This window comes from Trachemys scripta, chromosome 13 (assembly GCF_013100865.1).
Source record: "Trachemys scripta elegans isolate TJP31775 chromosome 13, CAS_Tse_1.0, whole genome shotgun sequence".
Taxonomy (NCBI): domain Eukaryota; kingdom Metazoa; phylum Chordata; order Testudines; family Emydidae; genus Trachemys; species Trachemys scripta.
The window spans coordinates 40,028,521-40,053,603 of record NC_048310.1 but is presented as its reverse complement, the minus strand read 5'-3'; the positions used below and the strand labels follow the sequence as shown (position 1 = coordinate 40,053,603).

Here is a 25,083-nt window from a genome sequence, read left to right as displayed (position 1 = left end):
CAAGCAGGAAGGGAAGACAAAAGAAGTTCAAACAGATGAAAAAACCAGCAGGGAACATCTGTCTAGATAGACTCTCTGGCTCCTGGTCTCAGCTGGAAATGTTTTTCAAGAGGGGGACTGACACTATAAACAGGAGAAACAAACCCCGCAAGGCACCCATCGCTCTCTCACTGTCTATTGCATTCACTGCATCTGAAGAGACAAAGGAAGCAAGCGTTGGACTCTGGGGGAGGAATCTTGACTGAGAGTTTGGTCAGTCATCAGCTGGAGCAGGTGGTGAGGAACTCTGCTTGAATCCATAGGTTCAGGGTCAGCTTTAGCAAGAGCGGGGCCCAATTCCTGGGGGCGTGGCTTGCCGCAAGCCCCGCCCCCAGGAATCGGGCTGCGCTCCGGCCGGAGCTCCAGCTGGGGTCGTGGGGCTTGGGTCTGGCCTGGAGCCGCTCACCCGGGGCCGGGCTGGAGCTGAGCCGGGGAGCCGGGCTTGAGCCGAACCCGAGCCGGGGGGCCGGAGGCTCGGGCCAGGCCCGGGCTGAGCCGAGGGGCCGGGCCTGAGCTGAGTTGGGGGGGCCGGGCCCCGCCCGAGCTGAGGGAAGCGGGCCGGAGCCGAGCCGAGCCGAGGGGACCGGGACGGAGCCGAGACGAGCGGGCCGGGCCGGCGTGCTTGGCCAGAACTGGGGCCGGCGCCCCGGGGCCGGAGCTGCTGGGGCCGGAGGTGCTCGGCCGGGGCCGGACTGGGCCGCGCCTCCCCGGAGCGCTTCTCACGTCCCCCTCCCACACCCCTGACTCAGCTTACCAGGTGCTGCCTGCCCACCCCTGCTTCTTTCCAGACTTCCCGCGAACCTCTGATTCGCGGGAAGCAGGGGCGGGGGAGGAGCGTGCAGGGGAGGGGAGGACAGGGAAGTGAGCTGGGGGTGGGGTGGAGAGCTGTGGCGCGGGGCCCTCTTAGCGCAGGGCCCAATTCAGCCGAATCGGCTGAATTGGCCTAAAGCCGGCCCTGCATAGGTTAGGCATTAACAAGTGTTTTATCTTTATTTTTTGCAACCATTTCTGACTTTTATGCCTCGTTGCTTGGACTCACTTAAAATCTCCCGCTTTCTAATTAATAAACTTGTTTTAGTATTTTATCGAATGCAGTATGTTAAATTGAAGTGCCTGGGAAACTCCATTAGGGGTAACAAGTTGTGTGCATATTATTCCCTTAAGGGAATAACAGACTCAGTATAATTGCACTGTCCAGGGGAGGGCTGGGCAGTACAGGACAAACATTTCTGGGGAAAATCTAGGACTGGGAGTGTGCTGGGGTCACCCTGTGGTAATTTTTAAGGCTGGTAAGGGCCAAGGCGGGGCTGGCTGGCTGCAACACACACCCAGACGTAGCTGGGAGTGACTGGCATGCTGGGGGCAAACCGCAGCAAGGCACTGTGAAGGGCACCCCAGGTTAGATGGCAGGGGTGACACAGCTATTCATTGGTCTGGATTGTACCCTGCTATGTCACAATAGATAGCTCCTGGGGATTGATGAGGACTCTCAACTCCAACTGACTATGATGGGAGTTCAGACCCTCACAGGAGGCAGTCAATGTCTAAGGGCCAGGATCAAATGAGATCAAAGGTCAGGACACCCACATGCCTTCCTTACAGGTCAGCAGAAGGCTCTGAGGAAAGTGCAGATCAATACACTGTTCTTAAAAACAAGAACAACTTCATTTAAACCAATAGGAGTTCACAGGTAGACTATTTCCCATGGTACTGCCATGGCAGTGGCGAGCCAGGGAAGTGATGGAAACAAAAGGGAACACGGAGACTGAGCGTTCTTTCCTTTTTCAATGTGTCACATGCTCAGAAAGTTAGAAGACAACACATCTAAAAGGGAGATTAAAAATCAGGCAGCTACAAGCGTGAGCGCCTTGCAGTGACTTCAAAGAACCATGCAGCTCTTGAAGCGTGGTGCTGCTCTGGAAAGTGACTCTGCAGAAATGTCACCAGGCTCAGTGGCTCCATTTTTATCATCCCTCAGTCATTTCCAGATCACATGCTTGGTTTACAAGCCAGGAGATGTGTTTTCTGACTGGCCACCTGGCAAACTCAGCCTTGCCTCAAGCTAGGATCTGTCCTTCTCATGTATCACCACCAGAAATAAGCTTTTGCAGGCCAAATTATGGCCTTGGTAACACCTGTACAGTCCCACTGAATTCAAAGGATGTCCTCAGTGCTACCTGGGCAGCCCTGCTGCTTTCAATGGGCGTGCACAGGTGTAAATGACTGAATGGCCTTGTAGCTGGAAGGGAGACAAGGAAGAGACTCCAGCTTGTCTAGACTTGGGACCCTAGGCCCCGTGTTCACACCCCACACACTCCTGCAATGATATTGGTACAAAGTACGCCTAGTGAGGTAGCATGGTGGTCAGTACTATCATTGTAAAATGCATGTGACAATGCAGTGTGTGGAATTGTGACTACTCACTGAAATTAAGGTTTAAAGTCGGTAACTAAAAGGTGTTTTAACCAATGTGACAGACCCAGACCAGTGGGGTACAGGAGTCTGGTAGAGGGCAAATATACTGGTCACTGGATGAGTAGTGTTCTGTTCCCTGAGTGATGAGAGCAGGGGCTGCACTGGAGGAATCAGGAACCTGCTAGAACCAGTTAAGGCAGGCAGGCTAATTAGGACACTTGGAGCCAATTAAGAAGAAGCTGCTAGAATCAATTAAGGCAGGCTAATCAGGGCACTTGGGCTTTAAAAAGGAGCTCACTTCAGTTTGTGGTGTGAGTGTGAGGAGCTGGGAGCAAGAGGCGCAAGGAGCTGAGAGTGAGAGGGTGTGCTGCTGGAGGACTGAGGAGCACAAGCGTTATCAGACACCAGGAGGAAGGTCCTGTGGTGAGACTAAGGAAGGTGTTTGGAGGAGGCCATGGGGAAGTAGCCCAGGGAGTTGTAGCTGTCATGCAGCTGTTACAGGAGGCACTATAGACAGCTGCAGTCCACAGGGCCCTGGGCTGGAACCCGGAGTAGAGGGCGGGCCCAGGTTCCCCCCAAACCTCCCAATTGACCTGGACTGTGGGTTCTTCCAGAGGGGAAGGTCTCTGGGTTGTTCCCCAACCCACATGGTGAATCTCCGAGGCAAGAAAATCCACCAATAAGCGCAGGACCCATCAAGATAGAGGAGGAACTTTGTCACACCAGGCACATCAGGGAGAGTTGCTAAACAGGTTTTCTCAAGACAAAGGAAAGAGGCTAACATCTCAAAGCAGGTGTGGCCAAATTCAATGGGCTATTCATTTGCATCGGAGATCACAGTGCAGGAAGAGAACATGAAGGTCATGTCTACATTGTACCAATACAGCCGTGCTGTTGTAAGATGGCATAACGCAGTTACATAAGCAAAGGGGAGAGAGCTCTCCCGTCAACATAATAAAAGCAGTGTAACGAGCAGTGGTAGAGCGCGTCCTGCCGACACAGCACTGTGCACACGAGCGCTTATACCAGCAAAACTTAGGGGTGTGTTTTTTCACACTCCTGAGCGACCAACGTTTTGCTGACAAGTGCTTGTGTAGACATGGCCTTACACTGTAAAACTGCAGCAGGACGTGTCACTGGAACACACCAGGGGACACATTAATCAAGATGGAGTCAACCCCCAGAGTAGATGGGAGACTGAACCTCAGGGGATCAGTTTGATCCTTGCAACAAAGGCAGATTGGGACATAAGAACACACAGAGACTCTGGATCGTCCTTCACCTGAGGAGACAAGGAGAACCTTGGACTCTGCAGGGAACATCGCTGAAAGCAAGCCAGCCATTGCTGGGAAAAGAAGACGGGTGAGGAAAGTACCTTGTAGAAAGGCTGTAGCTTGTTCAGTTAGGAGTTAGCCATTAGAAAGGGCATTTGTACTTCTGTCTGTTTGTACCTCTTTCTACCTTTATTCCTTCTACTTGGTATCACTTAACCTATAGCCTTTTGTTAATAAACTTGTTTTATTTTTCATATAAACCAACTCCATGCTGGGTTTGAAGGGAAAGGTGCATTTACTCCTGTAAATAAGCTGTAATGTGATGACTCTGATAGAGCTGCAAACTTAGTATCTTCTGTGCATGTACAGTGGTAGGGGCTGTGCATCGCAGAGAACCATCTCTGATGGGCTCGAGGGCTGGTGTTCACTGACTGTTACCTGCTGGGCGAGGTCTGGTCTGGTCTGGCTGCATCTGAAGAAGTGGGGTTTTTACCGATGAAAGCTTATGCCCAAATAAATCTGTTAGTCTTTAAGGTGCCACCGGACTCCTCGTTGTTTTTGTGGATACAGATTAACGTGACTACCCCTCTGATCTCCCTCTGGGCTGGGAGAGCCTGGAGGAGTTTGCTGGTGATGGGGACAGGCTGGTGTGGCAAGGAGCTGACTGTCTGCTCTCCAGCAAAGCTCACTCTTGCAGAGTGGCTCACAGCTCTGGGTATCTCCAGCTGTGTGTTACAGCACTGGAACTGGAGATGTAACTGCCAGCTTGAGTAGACATACCTGTGCTAGCTCTGACTGAGCTAAACTGCTAAAAATAGCAGCGTCTCCGCCGCATGGGCAGCACGACGGGCTAGTTGCCACATAGGTAAATAGGCTTTCAGGTGCTTGGGTGGCTATCCCATCCAACCACCCAGGCAGTGCATTTCTAGTGCACTAGCTTGATCAGAGCTAGGTGGGTATCTCTAATGGAGCTGGAAATTACACCTCTAGCTCCAGTGTAGATAGCCTAAAGCCAGCACAGCTCTGGGGGTAACAGGAGTAAAAAACAGCAGCAATCTCTAAAGGCAGCAGATCTGACCCTGAATGCAAACGGGGAGACTGACTACGTAAGAAGAGGAACCAGCGTGTCCCACTGAGAGCTGCCTGCTGGCTGGGTAAGTGCTGATGCCGTGAGGTGAAACCACTGTACAACGTGGAAGGAATCTAACACTGCAGATAACACAGCACTGTGCTTGGGAGCCACAATCTAGCCCTGTGAGCCCTAGACATTCTCTGTCCCTTTACCTGGAAAGAGGTGGAATGCAGCCCTCCATGGGCTGCACTGTTAGGTAGTTAATGTGTCCCTCTGAATAGCGCGAGCAGTCTCTGAAAGCAAAGCTGAAGGTCTCATTCTCGTTGTTAATCATGTGAACCGTCTTGTGGGCCTCATGTCCTTTGGAGGAAACACAGGAAGGAGACAGCAAACCTTTAGTTCTCCTGGCAGGTTGGCATGGAATCAGCCACCACTCCTCTATCTCATAGAAAAGTGCATGGCTTGTCCAAGTCTTTTTTACTAGGCCAGATGTGCTGCAGGTGGAAAGGACAAGGCAAAAAAGCTCCCCCTGCTGGAGAAGCATAGTTAATGCAGAATGTAAAATAAATTAAACTTCTATACAGGCGGAGGGAATCACTAGGGATGCTAGTGAACAACATGGCTGTCTATCATTGAGCTGCGCATGAGAAATACAGCATCCGAGCTAACCCACAATTCGGTACCCTCATCAGTATAATTATTGGTGTTTTGTATTGGGGTAGTACCTAGGAGCCCCAGTCATGGACCAGACCCGGTTGTGCATAGCCAGGGACTAAGGGTATGTCTATGCTGGAACTGAGAGAGCCCAAGCTAGCATTGCAGCTTGGGAAGCAGCTCAGGCCCTCCAGCTCGCCCAGCCCCTGGTCTGAGCGTGGGGGGCCAGCCCCAGTCTCCACCAGAGCCGCAGCGTCCACATTGCTATTTCTAGCACTCTAGCTCAAGTGGAGCTCAGATGTATCTGTCTCCCTGGGCTGTGAGGCTCCCTCCCAGCTGCAGTGTAGACGTCCCATCCCAGTCTGACAGCAGAGCTTGATTACATTTAACGCGCAAGGAGATGGGATGGGTAAAATAGCCCTGACAAAAATTTCCAAAACTCTAAACATTTTGCAAAAGCAGCTTTCCTCTAAAATGCACGAATGCCGGATAGAGCATCTGGCATGACATGGGTCTTGCAGGCCCTCAGCTGGGGTTACCAACAGAAATCGCTCACAAATGTCCCCACACCAGGCATGAACCAATGAAACCTTTACATGGGACCAACCCCTTGACACACACTCACATACTGTACTGGTGGAGGAATGGATGGACTGGGATTCAGCTGACAACACATCGGAAATCTCTTCTTTAACCCACTCTTCACTCCACCCTCCCTCTTCCCCAGTTGCTATATCTCACTCACCACTAATAAGCAGCTTTGCTTGAGAAATTTGAAATCTGACACCCCTTCTACCCTTAAATTCCTTCCCGACCCCAAATATGGCGATCAGTAAATCCCCGAGCATGTAGGCTTCTTTGCTGCTGAACATTGCTATTGGTAGGTAACCCCTACCAACCAACCAACAATAAATACATTAATAAAATCTTCAAACAACAAACAAAAAAACCAACACTGCCCCTTGCAGAGTTCTGAGCCTGAAAAGGGAGAAATGCCAGACGTTGCATGAAATCAACTAGGATCTTTGCTATTAAGAACATAAGAGCGGCCACACTGGGTCAGACCAATGGTTTATCTAGCCCAGGATTCTATCTTGTGACAGTGGTTGGTACCAGATGCTTCAGAGGGAACAAAGAGAACAGGGCAATTATCGAGTGATCCATCCCCTCTTGTCCAGTCCCAGCTTCTGGTAGTCAGAGGTTTAGGGACACCCTGAGCATGGAGTGGCATCCCTGGCACTGATGGACCTATCTATCTAATTCTTATCTAATTCTCTGCTGAACCCAGTTACACTTGTGGCCTTTGCAACATCCCCTGGCAATGAGTTCCACAGGTTGACTGTGCATTGTGTGAAGTACTTCCTTTTGTTTGTTTTAAACTTGCTGCATGTTAATTTCATTGGGTGACCCTGGGTACTTGTGTTATGTGAAGGGGTAAATAACATTCCCTTCTTCACTTTCTCCACACCATTCATGATTTTATAGACCTCTATCAGATCCCTCCCTCTTAGTTGTCTATTTTCTAAGCTGAAAAGTCCTAGTCTTTTAAATTTCTCCTCATATGGAAGCTGTTCCGTACCCCTAATCATTTTTGTTGCCTTTCTCTGGACCTTTTCCAATTCTAATATATCTTTTTTGAAACTGGGCAACTAGAACTGCATGCAGTATTCAAGTTGTGGGAGTATCATGGATTTATATAGTGGCATTATGACATTTTCTGTCTTATTATCTATCCCGTTCCTAAGGGCTCCTGACATTAGCTTCTTTGACTGCTGCTGAACATTGCTATTGTTTTACATGGAAGGTGCTTAGATACTAAGGTGATGGGCAGCAATATAAACACAAAGAGAGATGGACAGAAATTGTCTTTCTCCTTTGAAGTGCTCTTTTCCACTTTCAGCCTCTAGTTTTTTTAATGTTAAATAACAGAACTAGGATCAACAGTAACTATAGAACATTACATTTTTGAATGGAGAGAAAAGTGGAAGGTAGCAGCAATCACAGGCTCCCATAGTGCGGGACACAGAGTCTGTCCTTACCGACTAACAGAGAGAAATAGTTCAGGTGGGATCTGTCCAGCGATACTGAGGGGTCGATGGTGTTGCCCACCAACAGGAATGGGACTGAGATGTTCTGTTCAGGGATTGTAAAGGTCCAAAACGATTCTGTGGTACCCAGGTGCTGCGGGATGAATTCAAACGTGACCTGAGGGAAGAGGAGGCAAATTAAATCAGGTGACTATTCATGGAGTGGTGGTGAAATGGGTGATACACCAGACTTGGATCAGGAATGGGACAGGTGTGATACCGTATGTGGCTCTCGGTCTCCACCTAGCAGCTACATCACAGGGAATAACTGAGTTGAAGAGCCCCTGCAACCTATGCTGAAGAATCCTGCTTCCACAGCTCCAAGGCTGTAGCAGACTCATACACATGGACTAGCCACCAGAGGAATTCACAGTCCGGCTGCGTAGGCCGAGTTACACATACATTGGGGTTGATCAGCAAGGTCATCTTCTTATGGCGTGACAGCCCCATTTTCTTGCTCTACGGGCACACTACAAAGGGTTTCTCATCCCTTTGAGATCTTGTGCAACCCATTGCCTCAGTGAGGAGTGAATGCCTGCTAGCTTTCCTGGGAACTGCAAGCTGCTTGTGAGCTCAGGCAGTTGCACAAACTAGCCAGCAGCACACCTACCAAGGCAGACATCTCTAATAAGTAAACAGAGCTGCAGGATTGGGTCATATTGATTTTGCTTTGACTTTCTCAGATGCTCAGGCTTAGGTGTGCCAAAAAAAAAAAAAAAAAAAGGAGGAGTACATAGCTCCAAGGTCAAGAGAACAGAAGACCTGCTCTGGAGTGAAGGAGCAGGTGGCCAGCTAATCCCCACAGTGAGTGAGACACACTTAGGGCTTCTCTACATAGGCGCACTCAGGAAACTTAATCCAAATAATTTTTAAAGTGGATTAGTTAAACTATATTAAACTCCTTTGTGGACACTCTTATTCAGAATTAAAGTGGCCTTAATTCAATTTATCTAATTATCTTAATTCACTGAAGTGATATAATCATAATCCAATTAAGGCCACTCTAATTCTGAACAGGAGTGTCCACACAGGAGTTTAATGTAATTTAATTAATCCACTTTAAATTCATATCTTTAGTTAATGCAGATTAACTTTCTTGAGTGTCCCTATGTAGACAAAACTCTTCCCTTCCATTCAAGAATTTCCTGGTGCAGGATTGTGCCACGTGCAAAAGGAGATGCCCAAAGATGGTTTTAGCAGAGAACACTTAGACAATGGGCCAGATTCTGTGCTGACTTCCAGCCTGTGCAGGGTGACCAAAGAAAGACGTGGAGCAGTGTAGTGGGGCGCTGCCCCACTCCTGCAGAACAGGGAGTGAAAGCAGTGAGAGCAGCTGAGGGAGTGGCTGACCATAGCTGTGCCAGCTCAATCCGGGCCCAGCTGGCCCTGAGAAGAGGGCTGGGGGTCAGGAGCTGGAGGAGTCTCGCTCTTGCTCTGGAGAGGGGAGGACCTGGCTGCTGGGAGCTCAGGGTACTGGGAGTAGAGCAGGGCTGGGGAAAGGCCAGAGGAGCTGGGGAGCTCCAGCCTGGCAAACCCCCCAGGCTGAAGCCTTGCTAAAGGCCAAAGCAGATACTGGGATTGCAGAGGGGCAGCCCAGAGATAGGCAGAGTCCAACCCCCTTGCTGATGAGGCGTGGCCTTTACAGACGGCAATCTGCCCCAGTGAGCGGGGGCTAGATGACGACTGGCAGCAGCCACTGAGGCAAGGTGGGTGAGAGGGTTGGGGGTTTCCCTGGGAGGGGAGACCCAGAGCGGAGGTACTGCAGGAGCAGAACCCAGAGGTAAAGGCACTGGGGTCCGGGCAGGGCACGGGGCCTGAGGCAGGTGAACCACCGGCCAGCAGAGGGCGCTCCAGGCTGAAATTGAGCTAATTCCCAGGATAACCAGCAGGAGGCGCTGCGCCGGTGAGTCCCGCACCGCTACAAGCGGGCACTTCTCTGTCCTCCCACCACTATGGTTCTCTTCCCTCATTCAGTCTTCCCTCACCCTCGGACGTGGCTATTGCTCATGAGGAGAGATACCCACATTCCCGACTGTAGCTGCAGCATCCTGTCTCCAATAGTCGGCTGTCGTGCAGACTGGAGCCCTCTAGTTAGCCACAAAATAGGGGAGAGCAAACTTCCCCTCCAAAATGTTCTCACTTCTGACCATGGCAGCTACCGGAATGGGTCAGAGGGCAGCTTCCATTCCTGCTTAACACACAACCTCCTGGGCGGGACTGGGATGGCACTGTGCCAGTTTGCTATAGCAGACATGTGATTTGGCTAATCACAAGAATCTGAAGTGAGACAATCTGCTTCACATTGGCCACTAGACAGCTTGCTGTCACCCAGACAACAGGCAGCCCCTAACGGCTTTCGAGAGATTCAAACCAGGGGGCTATAGCGGAAAGACTCTGTATCCCAACACTGCTCAGCTGGGTCATCCAATCCCCGGGCTTTGTCTCTGGGTCCCTATTCATTTCTGCTCTCGGAGAAACCTCCTTTCTTACCCTCACCCACCTGCCCATTTCATTTTCTTACTCCCCTACGTCAGAGGGAGCTTGTGAGAACTAGCTATTACTGAGACAGGCCCCCACCTGCCCGCATAGCCCGGGTGGGTTCAGAAGGCTGCCTGTACTGAGGTGTTGCCGGGGAACAAGCTGCCCGTAGTCCCTGCTTAGCCAACGGAGCTAGAGCAGGCTGGCATAGCCTACGAAGTGGGCAAGGCTGGCCAGTGAGTGGGCAGGAGACGTGCTGATTCCATTAATCTCGGGATCCGTAGGGCACCAGTGGCAACCCAGATCACATTTAAAGCTGCCCTTCCTCTGCCAGTCCCTCCCCATGCCCTCGCCTCAGGTGGTGGTGATGCAAGTTGGCACCACCAACTGCAGGATTGAAATAAGCTCAGCTCTTTCAAGTGCTTGAAAACAAAGTGCCGTGTAAGAGCTATGCGTTACAATTAGAGCAGTATTGTACACAGTGAGACCTGTACACCACTAGACGAGACACCTGTGTCAGCCTCCCTCCTACCTCGGCCTTCTTCTCAGGCCGGATCTGGCCCATTTCTGTCAGACAGCTGAAGACTGACTGTTCTCGCAAGTCTTCTGGCTGTTCACAGGCCCACTGGAAGGAGTAGGTGGAATTGGTGGGGTTCACAAGCATGAAGGTCCTGGCCACAACAAACAGAAATTGCCATTAGAAAGGGAACAGTGAACAGCTCTGGGAGCTAGTGGCTTGGCTGCTCAGCAGACACCGGGCACTGCCAGCTCCTCCAAGGGAGGATTCCTTGGCACACCCCATCTACCTCCACTGCTATGGGCATGACAGCTCCATCCCATTACCGGTTCTGGAGTCCCCACAGCCCTCTGGGCTGGCTGGCTACCTTTATCCCCTGTAAACAGATACTGAGGTCAGTCCCATGCAAACCCTAGCACCAGAGTGGTGAGGGTAAAATCCAGCACAACAAGGCTCTTTAGAGCTCTCTAGAGGGGTTATTTCCTTCGCTGACCCTATCAAGTATTCAAAGAGTCAAAAAAGAGGCCAATCCCGTGGAGAGAGAGCAGAGTTATACTGGACGACACCTATGGGCTGGGGACCAGCTACGTTTGTTGCAGGACTGGATGGTGGAAGCAAAGATGGCTAGTCTATGTTGCTCCTGTCTGCCCAGAGCCCCAAGTGCAGCTGTGCCACAAGGAGTTTAGAAGACTGGTCTCTGGCTGAGTTGTTGTGACTAGCCAGCAGTCAGCAAGTGAAGCCTTCTCCACGCCCACCTGCGGTTCCGAGTGTGCACTCCGACGGATGCAAACTCAATCACCCTGGTGTTGGGATCCAGCGCAGCCCCCCAGGGCCCTCGCAGCTCTGGGTTGCGCCTGTTTGCGGTGAGGTAGTCAGAGTCCTCCAGCTCGAAATGGCAGTATGGCAAGAGGCTTCTCCCCTTCACAGCCACTACGGGGCCTTCGTGGTTGGGCTTCAGGTTGGGGATACTGAGAAGAAATGGACCAGTCAGTGTTACCAAAGGCAGCGGGGCAGCTTTATGGCTTTGCTGTACACAGCTTTCACGTCCTCTCCCTCAGTAGGTGTACCGAGCAGTGAATCAAATGGAAGCTCACTCTGTGGTGATGAGGCAGCAAAGGAGACACATGAATAGTAATTCCTCCGTGGGAGAAAAGTGGCACCTTTACTGATAAGCACACTGGAGGTCGTGCTGGTGACTCAACATGGCTAAGCCCTCGCTAAGTTTCCATACTCATCCAAAAGCCAGTACTAGTGATCGAACCTCTTGGGGCTTAGGTGATTTCCCATACCCAAGGTAAATGAGTAACTCCCCCAGAATGGTACAAGCCAGGCAAAGGGGCTATGCGAGGACTGTGAATTACTTACCCTCCATCTCTGAAAGGCGGAATCCTACTTGTACCCAACCCCCTTTTCAACATTTTTTTAAAATGAGTTTTCTCAGGTTCCCAAGAAGAAGGATTGCTAGGAAGCGATGGAATCCACCTAACGAAGAGAGGGAAGAGCATCTTCGCAGGCAGGCTTGCTAACCTAGTGAGGAGGGCTTTAAACTAGGTTCGCCGGGGGATGGAGACCTAAGCCCAGAAGGAAGTGGGGGAGTGGGATACTGGGAGGAAACACAAGGAGGAGGGTACAACAGGGGAGGCCTCCTAATTCATACTGAGACAGTAGGGAATTGGCTAGTTATCTTTGGTCCTGCTTTGAGCAGGGGGTTGGACTAGATGACCTCCTGAGGTCCCTTCCAACCCTGATATTCTATGATTCTATGATCTTAGGTGCATGTACACAAATGCAAGAAGCCTGGGAAACAAGCAGGGAGACCTGGAAGTCCTGGTACAGTCATGGAACTATGATGTGATTGGAATGACAGACTTGGTGGGATAACTCACATGACTGGAGCACTGTCAGGATGGGTATAAACTGTTCAGGAAGGACAGGTATGAGAGGAAAGGTGGAGGAGTTGCATTGTATGTAAGGGAGCAGTATGATTGCTCAGAAATCCAGTATGAAACTGGAGAAAAGCCTGTTGAAAGTCTTTGGGTTATGTTTAGAGGCGAGAGCAACAAGGGTGATGTCGTGGTGAGCGTCTGCTATAGACCACCAGACCAGGAGGATGAGGTAGACGAGGCTTTCTTCGGACAACTAACAGAAGTTTCCAGATCACAGGCCCTGATATCTGCTGGGAGAGCAATACAGCAGTGCACAGACAATCCAGGAAGTTTTTGGAGAGTGTTGGGAACAACTTCCTGGTGAAAGCGCTGGAGGAACCAACTAGGAGCCATTCTCCTCTTGACCAGCTGCTCACAAACAGGGAAGAACTGGTAGGGAAAGTAGAAGTGGGTGGCAACCTGGGCAGTAGTGAGCATGAGATGGTTGAGTTCAGGATCCTGACAAAAGGAAGAAAGGAGAGCAGCAGAATATGGACCCTGGACTTCAGAAAAACAGACTTTGACTCCTTCAGGGAACTGATGGGTAGGATCCCCTGGGAAGCTAATATGAGGGGGAAAGGAGTGCAGGAGAGCTGGCTGTATTTTAAAGACGCCTTAGTGAGGGCACAGGAACGATGTGCAGAAAGAATAGTAATATGGCAGGTGATCAGCTTGGCTTAACAGAGAAATCTTCGGTGAGCTTAAACTCAAAAAGGAAGCTTACAAGAAGTGGAAACTTGGACAGATGGCTAGAGAGGAGTATAAAAATATTGCCCGAGCATGCAGGGGTGTAATCAGGAAGGCCAAAGCACAATTGGAGTTGCAGCAAGGGATGTGAAGGGTAACAAGAAGGATTTCTACAGGTATGTTAGCAACAAGAAGAAGGTCAGGGAAAGTGTGGGACCCTTACTGAATGGGGGAGGCAACCTAGTGACAGAGGATGCGGAAAAAGCTGAAGTACTCAATGCTTTTTTTGCCTCAGTCTTCATAAACAAGGTCAGCTCCCAGACTACTGCACTGGGCAGCACAATATGGGGAGGAGGTGAGCAGCCCTCAGTGGCAAAAGAACAGGTTAAGGACTATTTAGAAAAGCTGGACATACACAAGTCCATGGGGCTGGATGCCTCACCTCAGTCCCTGGAAACATCATTGAGCAGGTCCTCAAGGAATCTATCTGAAGCACTTGGAGGAGAGGAAGGTGATCAGGAACAGTCTGCATGGATTCACCAAGGGCAAGTCATAAGAACATAAGAACGGCCGTACTGGGTCAGACCAAAGGTCCATCCAGCCCAGTATCCTGTCAGCGGACAGTGGCCAATGCCAGGTGCCCCAGAGGGAGTGAACCTAACAGGTAATGATCAAGTGATCTCTCTCCTGTCATCCATCTCCATCCTCTGACAGACAGAGGCTAGGGACACCGTTCCTTACCCATCCTGGCTAATAGCCATTAATGGACTTAACCTCCATGAATTTATCTAGTTCTCTTTTAAACCCTGTTATAGTCCTAGCCTTCACAACCTCCTCAGGCAAGGAGTTCCACAGGTTGACTGTGCGCTGTGTGAAGAACTTCCTTTTATTTGTTTTAAACCTGCTGCCTATTAATTTCATTTGGTGGCCCCTAGTTCTTATATTATGGGAACAAGTAAATAATTTTTCCTTATTTACTTTCTCCACATCACTCATGATTACCTCTATCATATCCCCCCCTTAGTCTCCTCTTTTCCAAGCTGAAAAGTCCTAGCCTCTTTAATCTCTCCTCATATGGGACCTGTTTCAAACCCCTAATCATTTTAGTTGCCCTTCTCTGAACCTTTTCTAATGCCAGTATTTCTTTTTTGAGATGAGGAGACCACATCTGTACGTAGTATTCAAGATGTGGGCATACCATGGATTTATATAAGGGCAATAAGATATTCTCCGTTTTATTCTCTATCCTTTTTAATGATTCCTAACATCCTGTTTGCTTTTTTGACTGCCGCTGCACACTGTGTGGATGTCTTCAGAGAACTATCCACAATGAGATCTCTTTCCTGATTAGTTGTAGCTAAATTAGCTCCCATCATATTGTATGTATAGTTGGGATTATTTTTTCCAATGTGCATTACTTTACATTTATCCACATTAAATTTCATTTGCCATTTTGTTGCCCAATCACTTAGTTTTGTGAGATCTTTTTGAAGTTCTTCACAGTCTGCTTTGGTCTTAACTATCTTGAGCAGTTTAGTATCATCTGCAAACTTTGCCACCTCACTGTTTTACCCCTTTCTCCAGATCATTTATGAATAAGTTGAATAGGATTGGTCCGAGGACTGACCCTTGGGGAACACCACTAGTTACCCCTCTCCATTCTGAGAATTTACCATTCATTCCTACCCTTTGTTCCCTGTCTCTTAACCAGTTCTCAGTCCATGAAAGGATCTTCCCTCCTATCCCATGACAACTTAATTTACGTAAGAGCCTTTGGTGAGGGACCTTGTCAAAGGCTTTCTGGAAATCTAAGTACACTATGACCACTGGATCTCCCTTGTCCATATGTTTGTTGACCCCTTCTAAGAACTCTAATATATTAGTAGGACATGATTTCCCTTTACAGAAACCATGTTGACTTTTGCCCAACAATTTATGTTTTTCTATGTGTCTGACAATTTTATTCTTTACTATTGTTTGAACTAATTTGCCCGGTACTGATGTTAGACTTACTGGTCTGTAATTGCCGGGATCACCTCTAGAGTAAATATTGGCGTTACATTAGCTAACTTCCAGTCATTGGGTACAGAAGCTGATTTAAAGGACAGGTTACAAACCTTAGTTAATAGTTCCACAATTTCACATTTGAGTTATTTCAGAACTCTTGGGTGAATGCCATCTGGTCCCGGTGACTTGTTAATGTTAAGTTTATCAATTAATTCCAATATCTCCTCTAATGACACTTCAATATATGACAATTCCTCAGATTTGTCACTTACAAAGGACGGCTCAGGTTTGGGAATCTCCCTAGCATCCTCAGCTGTGAAGACTGAAGCAAAGAATTCATTTAGTTTTTCCTCAATGACTTTATCGTCTTTAAGCGCTCCTTTTGTATCTCGATCGTCCAGGGGCCCCACTGGTTGTTTAGTAGGCTTCCTGCTTCTGATGTACTTAAAAAGCATTTTGTTATTATCTTTTGAGTTTTTGGCTAGCTGTTCTTCAAACTTCTTTTTGGCTTTTCTTATTACATTTTTACACTTAATTTGGCAGTGTTTATGCTCCTTTCTATTTACCTCACAGGGAGTTGACTTCCACTTTTTAAAAGATGCCTTTTTATCTCTCACTGCTTCTTTTACATGGTTGTTAAGCCACAGTGACTCTTTTTAAATTCTATTACTGTGTTTTTTAATTTGGGGTATACATTTAAGTTGGGCCTCTATTCTAGTGTCTTTGAAAAGTGTCCATGCAGTTTGCAGGGATTTCACTCTAGTCACTGCCTGTTAATTTCTGTTTAACTAACCCCCTCATTTTTGCATAGTTCCCCTTTCTGAAGTTAAATGCCACAGTGTTGGGCTGTTGAGATGTTCTTCCCACCACAGGAATGTTAAATGTTATTATATTATGGTCACTATTTCCAAGCAGTCCTGTTATAGTTACCTCTTGGACCAGCTCCTGCGCTCCACTCAGGACTAAATCGAGAATTGCCTCTCCCCTTGTGGGTTCCCGTACCAGCTGCTCCAAGAAGCAGTCATTTAAAGTATCAAGAAATTTTGTCTCTGCATTTTGTCCTGAGGTGACATGTTCCCAGTCAATATGGGGATAATTGAAACCCCACCCTATTATCGAGTTCTTTATTTTGATAGCCTCTCTAATTTCCCTTAGCATTTCATTGTCACTATCACTGTCCTGGTCAGGTGGTTGATAACACTGGTCTACAATTTTTGTAGAGATAAAATGTGCTATTTATTATGTATTTTGATGTGCTGAATTCAGATATGACAATTAAAACAACTGATTGGCTACTGTTCCTAAGATATTTAAGTTTTTACATTTTATGTCTATGTATATTGTGTAGATAGAGTTTTAATCATAAATTGTAAACCTAGGTCTTTTCATGTGTTTATGGTTGCTTTACATGATAATATTTCACCTGTCCTGTTAATGTAACACTTTAAAAATCAGCAAAAGGGTTATATCAATAAAATGTATTATGAAACAAAAGGCAAAAAACTATTATGTACATAGTTTAGTCCTATTCAGTGTCTACTCGGCGCTTCTTGGCTTGTCTCTTGTATTCATTAAATGGAGCATCTCTTGTCACTGTCCAGCAATAGTCTGCAAGCACTGATGTGCTCCATTTGCCCTGATAGCGTTTCTCCATTGTTGCAATGTCCAGGTGAAATCGCTCGCCGTGCTCGTCGCTCACTGCTCCGCAGTTCGGTGGAAAAAAAATCTAGATGCAAGTGCAAAAAAATGTATCTTTAGTGACATGTTGCAACCAAGGCTTTTGTATGCCTTGAGGAGGTTTTCCACCAACAACCTGTAGTTGTCTGCCTTGTTGTTTCCGAGAAAATTTATTGCCACTAACTGGAAGGCTTTCCATGCCGTCTTTTCCTTGCCCTGCAGTGCATGGTCAAATGCATCATCTCGAAGAAGTTCACGAATCTGAGGACCAACAAAGACACCTTCCTTTATCTTAGCTTCACTTAACCTTGGAAATTTTCCACGGAGGTACTTGAAAGCTGCTTGTGTTTTGTCAATGGCCTTGACAAAGTTCTTCATCAGACCCAGCTTGATGTGTAAGGGTGGTAACAAAATCTTCCTTGATTCAACAAGTGGTGGATGCTGAACACTTTTCCTCCCAGGCTCTAAAGACTGTCGGAGTGGCCAATCTTTCTTGATGTAGTGGGAATCTCTTGCACGACTATCCCATTGGCAGAGAAAACAGCAGTACTTTGTGTATCCAGTCTGCAGACCAAGCAAGAGAGCAACAACCTTCAAATCGCCACAAAGCTGCCACTGATGTTGGTCATAGTTTATGCACCTCAAAAGTTGTTTCATGTTGTCATAGGTTTCCTTCATATGGACTGCATGACCAACTGGAATTGATGGCAAAACATTGCCATTATGCAGTAAAACAGCTTTAAAACTCCTCTTCGATGAATCAATGAACAGTCTCCACTCATCTGGATCGTGAACGATGTTGAGGGCTGCCATCACACCATCCATGTTGTTGCAGGCTACAAGATCACCTTCCGTGAAGAAGAATGGGACAAGATCCTTCTGACGGTCATGGAACATGGAAACCCTAACATCACCTGCCAGGAGATTCCACTTCTGTAGTCTGGAGCCCAACAGCTCTGCCTTACTCTTGGGTAGTTCCAAATCCCTGACAAGGTCATTCAGTTCACCTTGTGTATGAGGTGCAGTTCAGAGGAGAAGGATGGGAGAAAATGTGGGTCCTGTGACATTGATGGTTCAGGACCAGAAGTTTCATCTTCATCTTCTTCCTCGTCTGACTCAAGTGAGAATGATTCTGGTGCATCAGGAACCGGCAGTCCTTCTCCGTGAGGTACTGGGTGTATAGCTGATGCAATGTTTGGATAATGCACAATCCACTTTTTCTTCTTTGACACACCTTTCCCAACTGGAGGCACCATGCAGAAGTAACAATTGCTGGTATGATCTGTTGGCTTTCTCCAAATCATTGGCACTGCAAAAGGCATAGATTTCCTTTTCCTGTTCAACCACTGGCGAAGATTTGTTGCACAAGTGTTGCAGCATATGTGTGGGGCCCACCTCTTGTCCTGATCTCCAATTTTGCAGACAAAATAAAGGTGATAGGCTTTCTTAACCATAGTGTTTATACTGCGCTTTTGTGATGCAAAAGTCACTTCACCACAAACACAGCAGAAGTTATCTGCACTGTTCACACAAGTACGAGGCATCTCTGCTCACTTTGGCTAAACAGAAGTGTGTCCCTTTGCAAAATCAAACACTGACAAATAAGAGAGCACGACACTGTATGATTTCTAGAGCTGATATAGGGCAATTTGTTCAGCAGAGTGATGTAAGCTTCGTTATGATTGCATCATCCATGACTTCTAGGAATAACATGATGCAATTCATATCATGTATGATGCAATACCAGCTTCAGATTGCATCATTCATTGTTTTGCCTAAAAAGCAAGTACTGTCCAAACCCAGTCATAGATCCAGTCAAAGATGTATTTTAGTCATTTCTGGTTTAAATTGAGATCCCTTCTTTTTATAACTCACTTATCCTCCGCCATTCCCAAGTCAAAGGTCGTATATATTGACCCAATAGCATATCTTGAAAACTAGAGCCAATCAACAATTTTAAGCATCATTTTTGTTCTCAGTGACCCAGAATTAGTAAAGTTTGACTACATTTATTTCAGAAGCATTTTGGCTGTAGAGCAGTGTAATAGATCCCTACTGTTATATTCTTATTAGAGCATGGAATTACTATCCATGGAGATTCTATGGAACATGTGGATTCATTTAAGATCTTTACTTCATTTGATTCAACATTTTCTTTCACATATAGTGACACTCCCCTCCCCCTCTCCCTGCCCAACCTGTTTTGTCCTTCCGATATATTTTGTACCCTGGAATGATTGTGTCCCATTGATTGTCCCCACTCCACCAGGTTTCTGTGATACCTATTATATCAATATCCTCCTTTAACACGAGGCACTCTAGTTCACACATCTTATTATTTAGACTTCTAGCATTTGTGTACAAGCACTTTAAAAACTTGTCACTGTTTATTTGTCTGCCCTTTTCTGATGTGTCAGATTCTTTTTTTATGTGAATGTTTCTCATCTGATCTGGCCCATCCTTTATCCTCCTCCATCCTCTGCTCCTGACTAGAACCTAGAGAATCTCAATCAATGGACTCTCCTCTAAGAGAAGTCTCTGTCTGATCCACGTGCTCCTCTGCAGCAATCGGCTTTCCCCAATCTCTTAGTTTAAAAACTGCTCAGCAACCTTTTTAATGTTAAGTGCCAGTAATCTGGATCCACTTTGGTTTAGGTGGAGCCCATCCTTCCTGTATAGGCTCCCCCTATCCCAAAAGTTTCCCCAGTTCCCAATAAATCCAAATCCCTCCTCCCTACACCATCATCTCATCCACGCATTGAGACTCTGAAGCTCTGCTTGCCTACCTGGACCTGTGCGTGGAACTGGAAGCATTTCTGAGAATGCCACCATAGAGGTTCTGGATTTCAGTCTCTTCCCTAGCAGCCTAGGAAATTTGGCCTCCAGGACGTCTCTCCTACCCTTCCCTAGGTCATCGGTACCTACATGTACCATGATCACTGGCTCCTCCCCAGCACTACACACAAGTCTATCTAGATGCCTCGAGAGATCTCCAACCTTTGCACCAGGCAGGCAAGTCACCATACGGTTCTCCCGGTTATCACAAACCCAGTCATACCTGACCAACCTGATTGCCTTCTATGATTAGATAACTGGCTCTGTGAATATGGAGAAAGCGGTGGACATGATATACCTTGACTTTAGCAAAGCTTTTGATATGGTCTCCCACAGTATTCTTGCCATCAAGTTAAGAAGTATGGATTGGATGAATGGACTATAAGGTGGGTGGAAAGCTGGCTAGATCGTCGGGTTCAATGGGTAGTGATCAACGGCTTGATGTCTAGTTGGCAGCCGGTATCAAGCAGAATGCCACAGGGGTCGGTCCTGGGGCCGGTTTTGTTCAAAATCTTCATTAATGATCTGGATGATGGCCTGGATTGCACCCTCAGCAAGTTTGCGGATGACACTAAACTGGGGGGAGAGGTAGATAACTGGAGGATAGGGATAAGGTCCAGAGTGACCTAGACAAATTAGAGGATTGGGCTAAAAGAAATCTGATGAGGTTCAACAAGGACAAGTGCAGAGTCCTGCACGTAGGAAGGAAGAATCCCATGCACCACTACAGGCTGGGGACCGACTGGCTAAGGAGCAGTTCTGCAGAAAAGGACTTGGGGATTACAGTGGACGAGAAGCTGGATATGAGTCGACAGTGTGCCCTTGTTGCCAAGAAGGCTAATGGCATTTTGCTCTGTATAAGTAGGAACATTGCCAGCAGATCGAGGGATGTGATCATTCCCCTCTGTTCAGCATTGGTGAGGCCACATCTGGAGTACTGTGTCCAGTTTTGGGCCCCACACTACAGAAAGGATGTGGACAAATTGGAGAGAGTCCAGTGGAGGGCAATGAAAATGATAAGGGGGCTGGGGCACATGACTTATGAGGAGAGGCTGAGGGAACTGGGCTTATTTTATCTGCAGAAGAGAAGAGTGAGGGGGGATTTGATAGCAGCCTTCAACTACCTGAAAGGGGGTTCCAAAGAGGATGGATCTAGACTGTTCTCAGTGGTACCAGATGACAGAACAAGGAGTAATAGTCTCAAGTTGCAGTGGGGAAGGTCTAGGTTGGATATTAGGAAAAACTATTTCACTAGGAGGGTGGCGAAGCACTGGAATGGGTTACCTAGGGAAGTAGTGGAATCTCCATCCTTAGAGGTTTTTAAGGCCCGACTGGGATGACTTAGTTGGGGTTGGTCCTGCTTTGACCAGGGGGTTGGACTAAATGACTTCCTGAGGTCTCTTCCAACCCTAATCTTCTATGATTATATTTCATCCCTGATCACCTCCCCTCCAGAACTAAACAGCCTAAGGGATCCTAAGGGATGGCACAGGTTTGGTCCCAGGGCTGATGGCTTCCAAGCTGGGCCTAAACAAAGCAGTAGGTTTTTGATGCCCCACCTTTCCTCAACTGCATTGTCGGCCCATCCATTTCAGGGAGCACCAAATCCCATTTACACCAAAGTACTTTGAACAATGATTCCCTGTTATTAGCACTTGTCAAGATACAATCCACCCCGAGTGCTTCCTACCTGCAGAGCAGGCGGCCCTCAAATTCTCCCACTTCCAGTGGGGAGAATTTCAACAGGAACTGCTGCTTCTTCCCGGCTGGGATGATGCCACTGCTGGGTTCCATGGAGAATGGCGGGAGAGCAGCAAGAGCACACAGGAAGGATGAGACACTCTCCAGAATACTGCCTAGCTGGCTAGCGGGTCGACTGCATGGTATTTTGGTGGAGGCAGCAGATGTGGCAGATGGGAACTCTCCTGTGTTAAGGAATGGGTGGTTAGGTCAGTTTCACTGGATTTGTCTTTGAGGATGAAACCTCTTGTTCTGAGCCCAGACCCCCTGATTCAGTACGATGGACAGAAGGCCGAGGGGATTTGGTTTAAAGACCACACAAAGGCTATCCCCCTTCGCAAGCCCTTTCCAAGGATGATTCCAACCAGGGTTAGTGAAAGGTGTAATGTAGCTTCATGTCACCACTTCTGCACTGCCTCTTACTAACTCCTCATATGCTGAAAAAGACCTAGAAACGTTCTATACAAGGGCATGAAATCAAAATGCTGAAAGACACCCCATCATGCTGGTCTGAACGCGGTGCCCAGAGACACTGTGACCAAGGCTATGTAAGTACCTATAAGGGCCATATCATGCCCCCATTTACATCCATGCCTGGTTAGCAGGGCAGAATGTGACTCATTGTGTGTATGTGCTTTCAGCTGAAAAGGTAGGCAGACATTAAGTGATCAAGGAACAGCACTGGCGCATATTGCAGTGTCTGGTCTTTTCTTCCTCTGTTAATCAAGCTTCCACAGCCAGCTACAGCCATCAAACCACAAAGCAGGGGCATAATGGAACAGCCCAATGGTCCAGAGCCCCTGACTCAGGGCAGGGCCATTGCCAGATGTTCAATTCCTTCAGTACACCAATTTATACGTTACACTGTGGGAGAATTTCCTTCCTGACCCATCTGGTGATGAGTTTATGCCTTGAGGCATGAGGATTGAGAGTGCTTCATTCCATCCTAGCTAATTTAACTGCTGGTGTTAGTTTTACTCATAAAAAGTCTGGTCCTTGTCCTTCTCCCCCTTTTGGTAGCTGGCTGCATAATGTGCTGCACAGCAGCTGCAGACATGTTAAAGATGCACAGAAGCATTTAGCAAAGCCCCCTCCTGCCTCAGAGAGAGCAGGCTAGGCCATGTTGGAAGAGAGCATCACATAATTGAACAGACCCTGCTGCTACACGTCTGAGACCATCTTAAAAACAAAAATGCAGCTTTAATTACAAATACTTTTCCTCCTGCTTGCAAAATATGTCTATATTATGGCCCCAGTTCAACAAGGCTATTAAGCGTGTGCATGATATTAAGCATGTCTGTGTTTGAAGTTATGCACATGCTTAGGGCCTTGTTGAATCAGGGTCTAAGAGGGGTGAAAACAATAATTCATCACTGTGAGTGTGGGGGGAGGAACAATACCAGAAAATGTGGAAATGGCAGAAGTGCTAAATGACTTTTTTGTTTCAGTTTTCACCAAAAAGGTTCGTAGTGATTGGACGTCTAACATAGTGAATACCAGTGAAAATGAGGTAGGATCAGAGGCTAAAATAGGGAAAGACTAAGTTAAAAATTACTTAGACAAGTTAAATATTTTCAAGTGATCAGAGCATGATGAAATACATCCTAGGATACTCAAGGGGCTGACTAAGGAGATGTCTGAGCCATTAGTGATTATCTTTGAAAAGTCACGGAAGACGGGAGAGATTTCAGAGGGCTGGAAAAGGGCAAATATAGTGCCAAGCTATAAAAAGGGGACTAAGGACAACCTGGGGAATTACAGACCAGTCAGCTAAACTTCAGTACCCAGAAAGATAATGTGCAGGGGACTGGACTAGAAGACCTTTCGAGATCCTTTCCAGTCCTACGATTCTACGATTCCATATCTGTGTCATGAAATGCTGAGTGATGACTCAGAATCCAGGATGTGGGAGGGGGCTCCAGGCTGGGGCAGGGAGTTAGGGTGCAGGAGGGTGTGAGGGCTCCAGCTGGGGATGAGGGGTTTGAGGTGCAGGAGGGGGCTCCAGGCTGGGGGGTAGGCTGAGGGATTTGGACTGTGGGAGGGGGCTGAAGGTTGAGGCAGGGGGTTGTGGTGCAGGAGTGGGTGATGGCTCTGGGGTGGGGCCGGGGATGAGGGGTTTGGGGCGTGGGGGGTCTCTGGGCTGGGGCAGGGGATTGAGGTGCAGGGGGGGGTCAGGGCTCTAGGCTGGGGATGAGGGGTTTGGGGTGCAGGAGAGGGCTCTGGGTTTGGGGGGGCTCAGGGCTGGAGCAGGGGGTTGGGGCATGGACTTACCTCGGGCGGGTCCCAGTCAGTGGCACAGTGGGGCGAGTGGAGGACTAAGGCAGGCTCCCTGCCTGTCCTGGCATCATGCTGCGCTGCGTCCCGAAAGCAGCCAGCAGGTCGGGGTCCTAGGCTGGGGGCCAGGAGGCTCCACACGCCGCTCGCATCCACAGACACCAACTCCCGCCCCCAGTGTGGAGCCGGTGCTCGGGGTGGGGGCAGCTCGTGGAGCCCTGTGGCCCCCCTGCCTAGGAGCTGGACCTGCTGGCCGATTCCGGGGCGCAGCGCGGTGCCAGCCAGGGCAGGTAGGGACTAGCCTGCCTTAGCACTGCAGCACTGCCGACCAGACTTTTAACAGCCCAGTTGGCAGTGCTGACCGGAGCCGCCAGGGCCCCTTTTCGACTGGGTGTTCCAGTCGAAAACTGGACACCTGGTCACCCTACAGTGACCTTGATTCCATTACCCTGAGACTCTCCAACAGGACTCCCCCCATGCTCCCTGTTCAGCTCCTGACCCCCCACTCCCAATGTGTGGCTGACCTCTCTGACCTTTCCACAGTGCCCAGGAGCTCTGCCATACCAGTTCTGGGCACTCTGAAGGCGGGGGAGCGGGAAAGAAAGCAATAACTCTTTATCCAAACCTGAAAGAATCCACTTGCTTCAGGATGATGGGGAAGGGAGCAGTGTTATGATGTCACCTTCAGAACTCTGCTGTGTTGGTGCCTCAGGCAAAGAGGCCCAGTCTGCTCCCTGAGCTCTCAGGGCCTGAAGGCTGTAAAGCCCCTCTGGGTTACAGGAGGAAGCTGCTGCGGGGAGCGCCAGATCGGGGGGAGGGAGGGCTGATTGCTATACCTTCAGGACAGCATGGCAACGGTTCTTCAGTAAAGTTGACTGCCCTTCTGCTGTCCTCCATGACCACCTTCCAGGAGTACTCCAGTGCCACATTCCCCTTATTGGACAGCTGGAACCTGCAAAGGGAGAAGAAATGACGTATCTCACAGAAGGGCTCAGCGAGCACTGAAAAAATCATCTAGGGTCAGGTTCTGAGACCCTGACGCACGCTGAGTAGCGCTTTGCTCTGCAAGCCGTGGCATCAATTGGAAGGGGTCCACAAGTGCTGTTCAGCTTGTGGAAGGGGAGCCGAATGTGGCCCACACATTTCAGCAGATGGTTCTACAGTGTATCCTGCCTGCCTGGAGTGAGGGGCCGGGGGAATCCCTAGCACCACCCCACAGTATACCGGAGGGGCTGGCACTGGCAGCTTGTGACAGCAGAAGGATTTCTACTTCTGCGTCTTGCAACTGACAAACCTGTTACACGTCTGGTAACTTTGGCATTCGCCGTCAGTGAAATAAGGCCTGTTTTTAGGACTGTGTAGTAATTTGGGCTGAATGCTGGCAGTGTAGTCAGGGTAAGAA

At 48.4% G+C, this 25,083-nt stretch overlaps 1 protein-coding gene across 1 annotated transcript in view; it reads right to left on the bottom strand.

Moving 5' to 3' along the window:
- HYDIN (HYDIN axonemal central pair apparatus protein) overlaps positions 1 to 25,083 on the bottom strand; it is a 372,923-nt gene that overhangs the window by 25,517 nt on the left and 322,323 nt on the right. Inside the window, exons 67-72 of the mRNA XM_034788808.1 lie at positions 24,518 to 24,633; positions 21,358 to 21,592; positions 11,292 to 11,504; positions 10,552 to 10,690; positions 7,494 to 7,659; positions 5,013 to 5,160 (exon numbers count right to left, since the gene is read on the bottom strand). Coding sequence (XP_034644699.1) covers positions 5,013 to 5,160; positions 7,494 to 7,659; positions 10,552 to 10,690; positions 11,292 to 11,504; positions 21,358 to 21,592; positions 24,518 to 24,633 — 1,017 coding nt within the window. The remainder of the gene's footprint in view (positions 1 to 5,012; positions 5,161 to 7,493; positions 7,660 to 10,551; positions 10,691 to 11,291; positions 11,505 to 21,357; positions 21,593 to 24,517; positions 24,634 to 25,083) is intronic.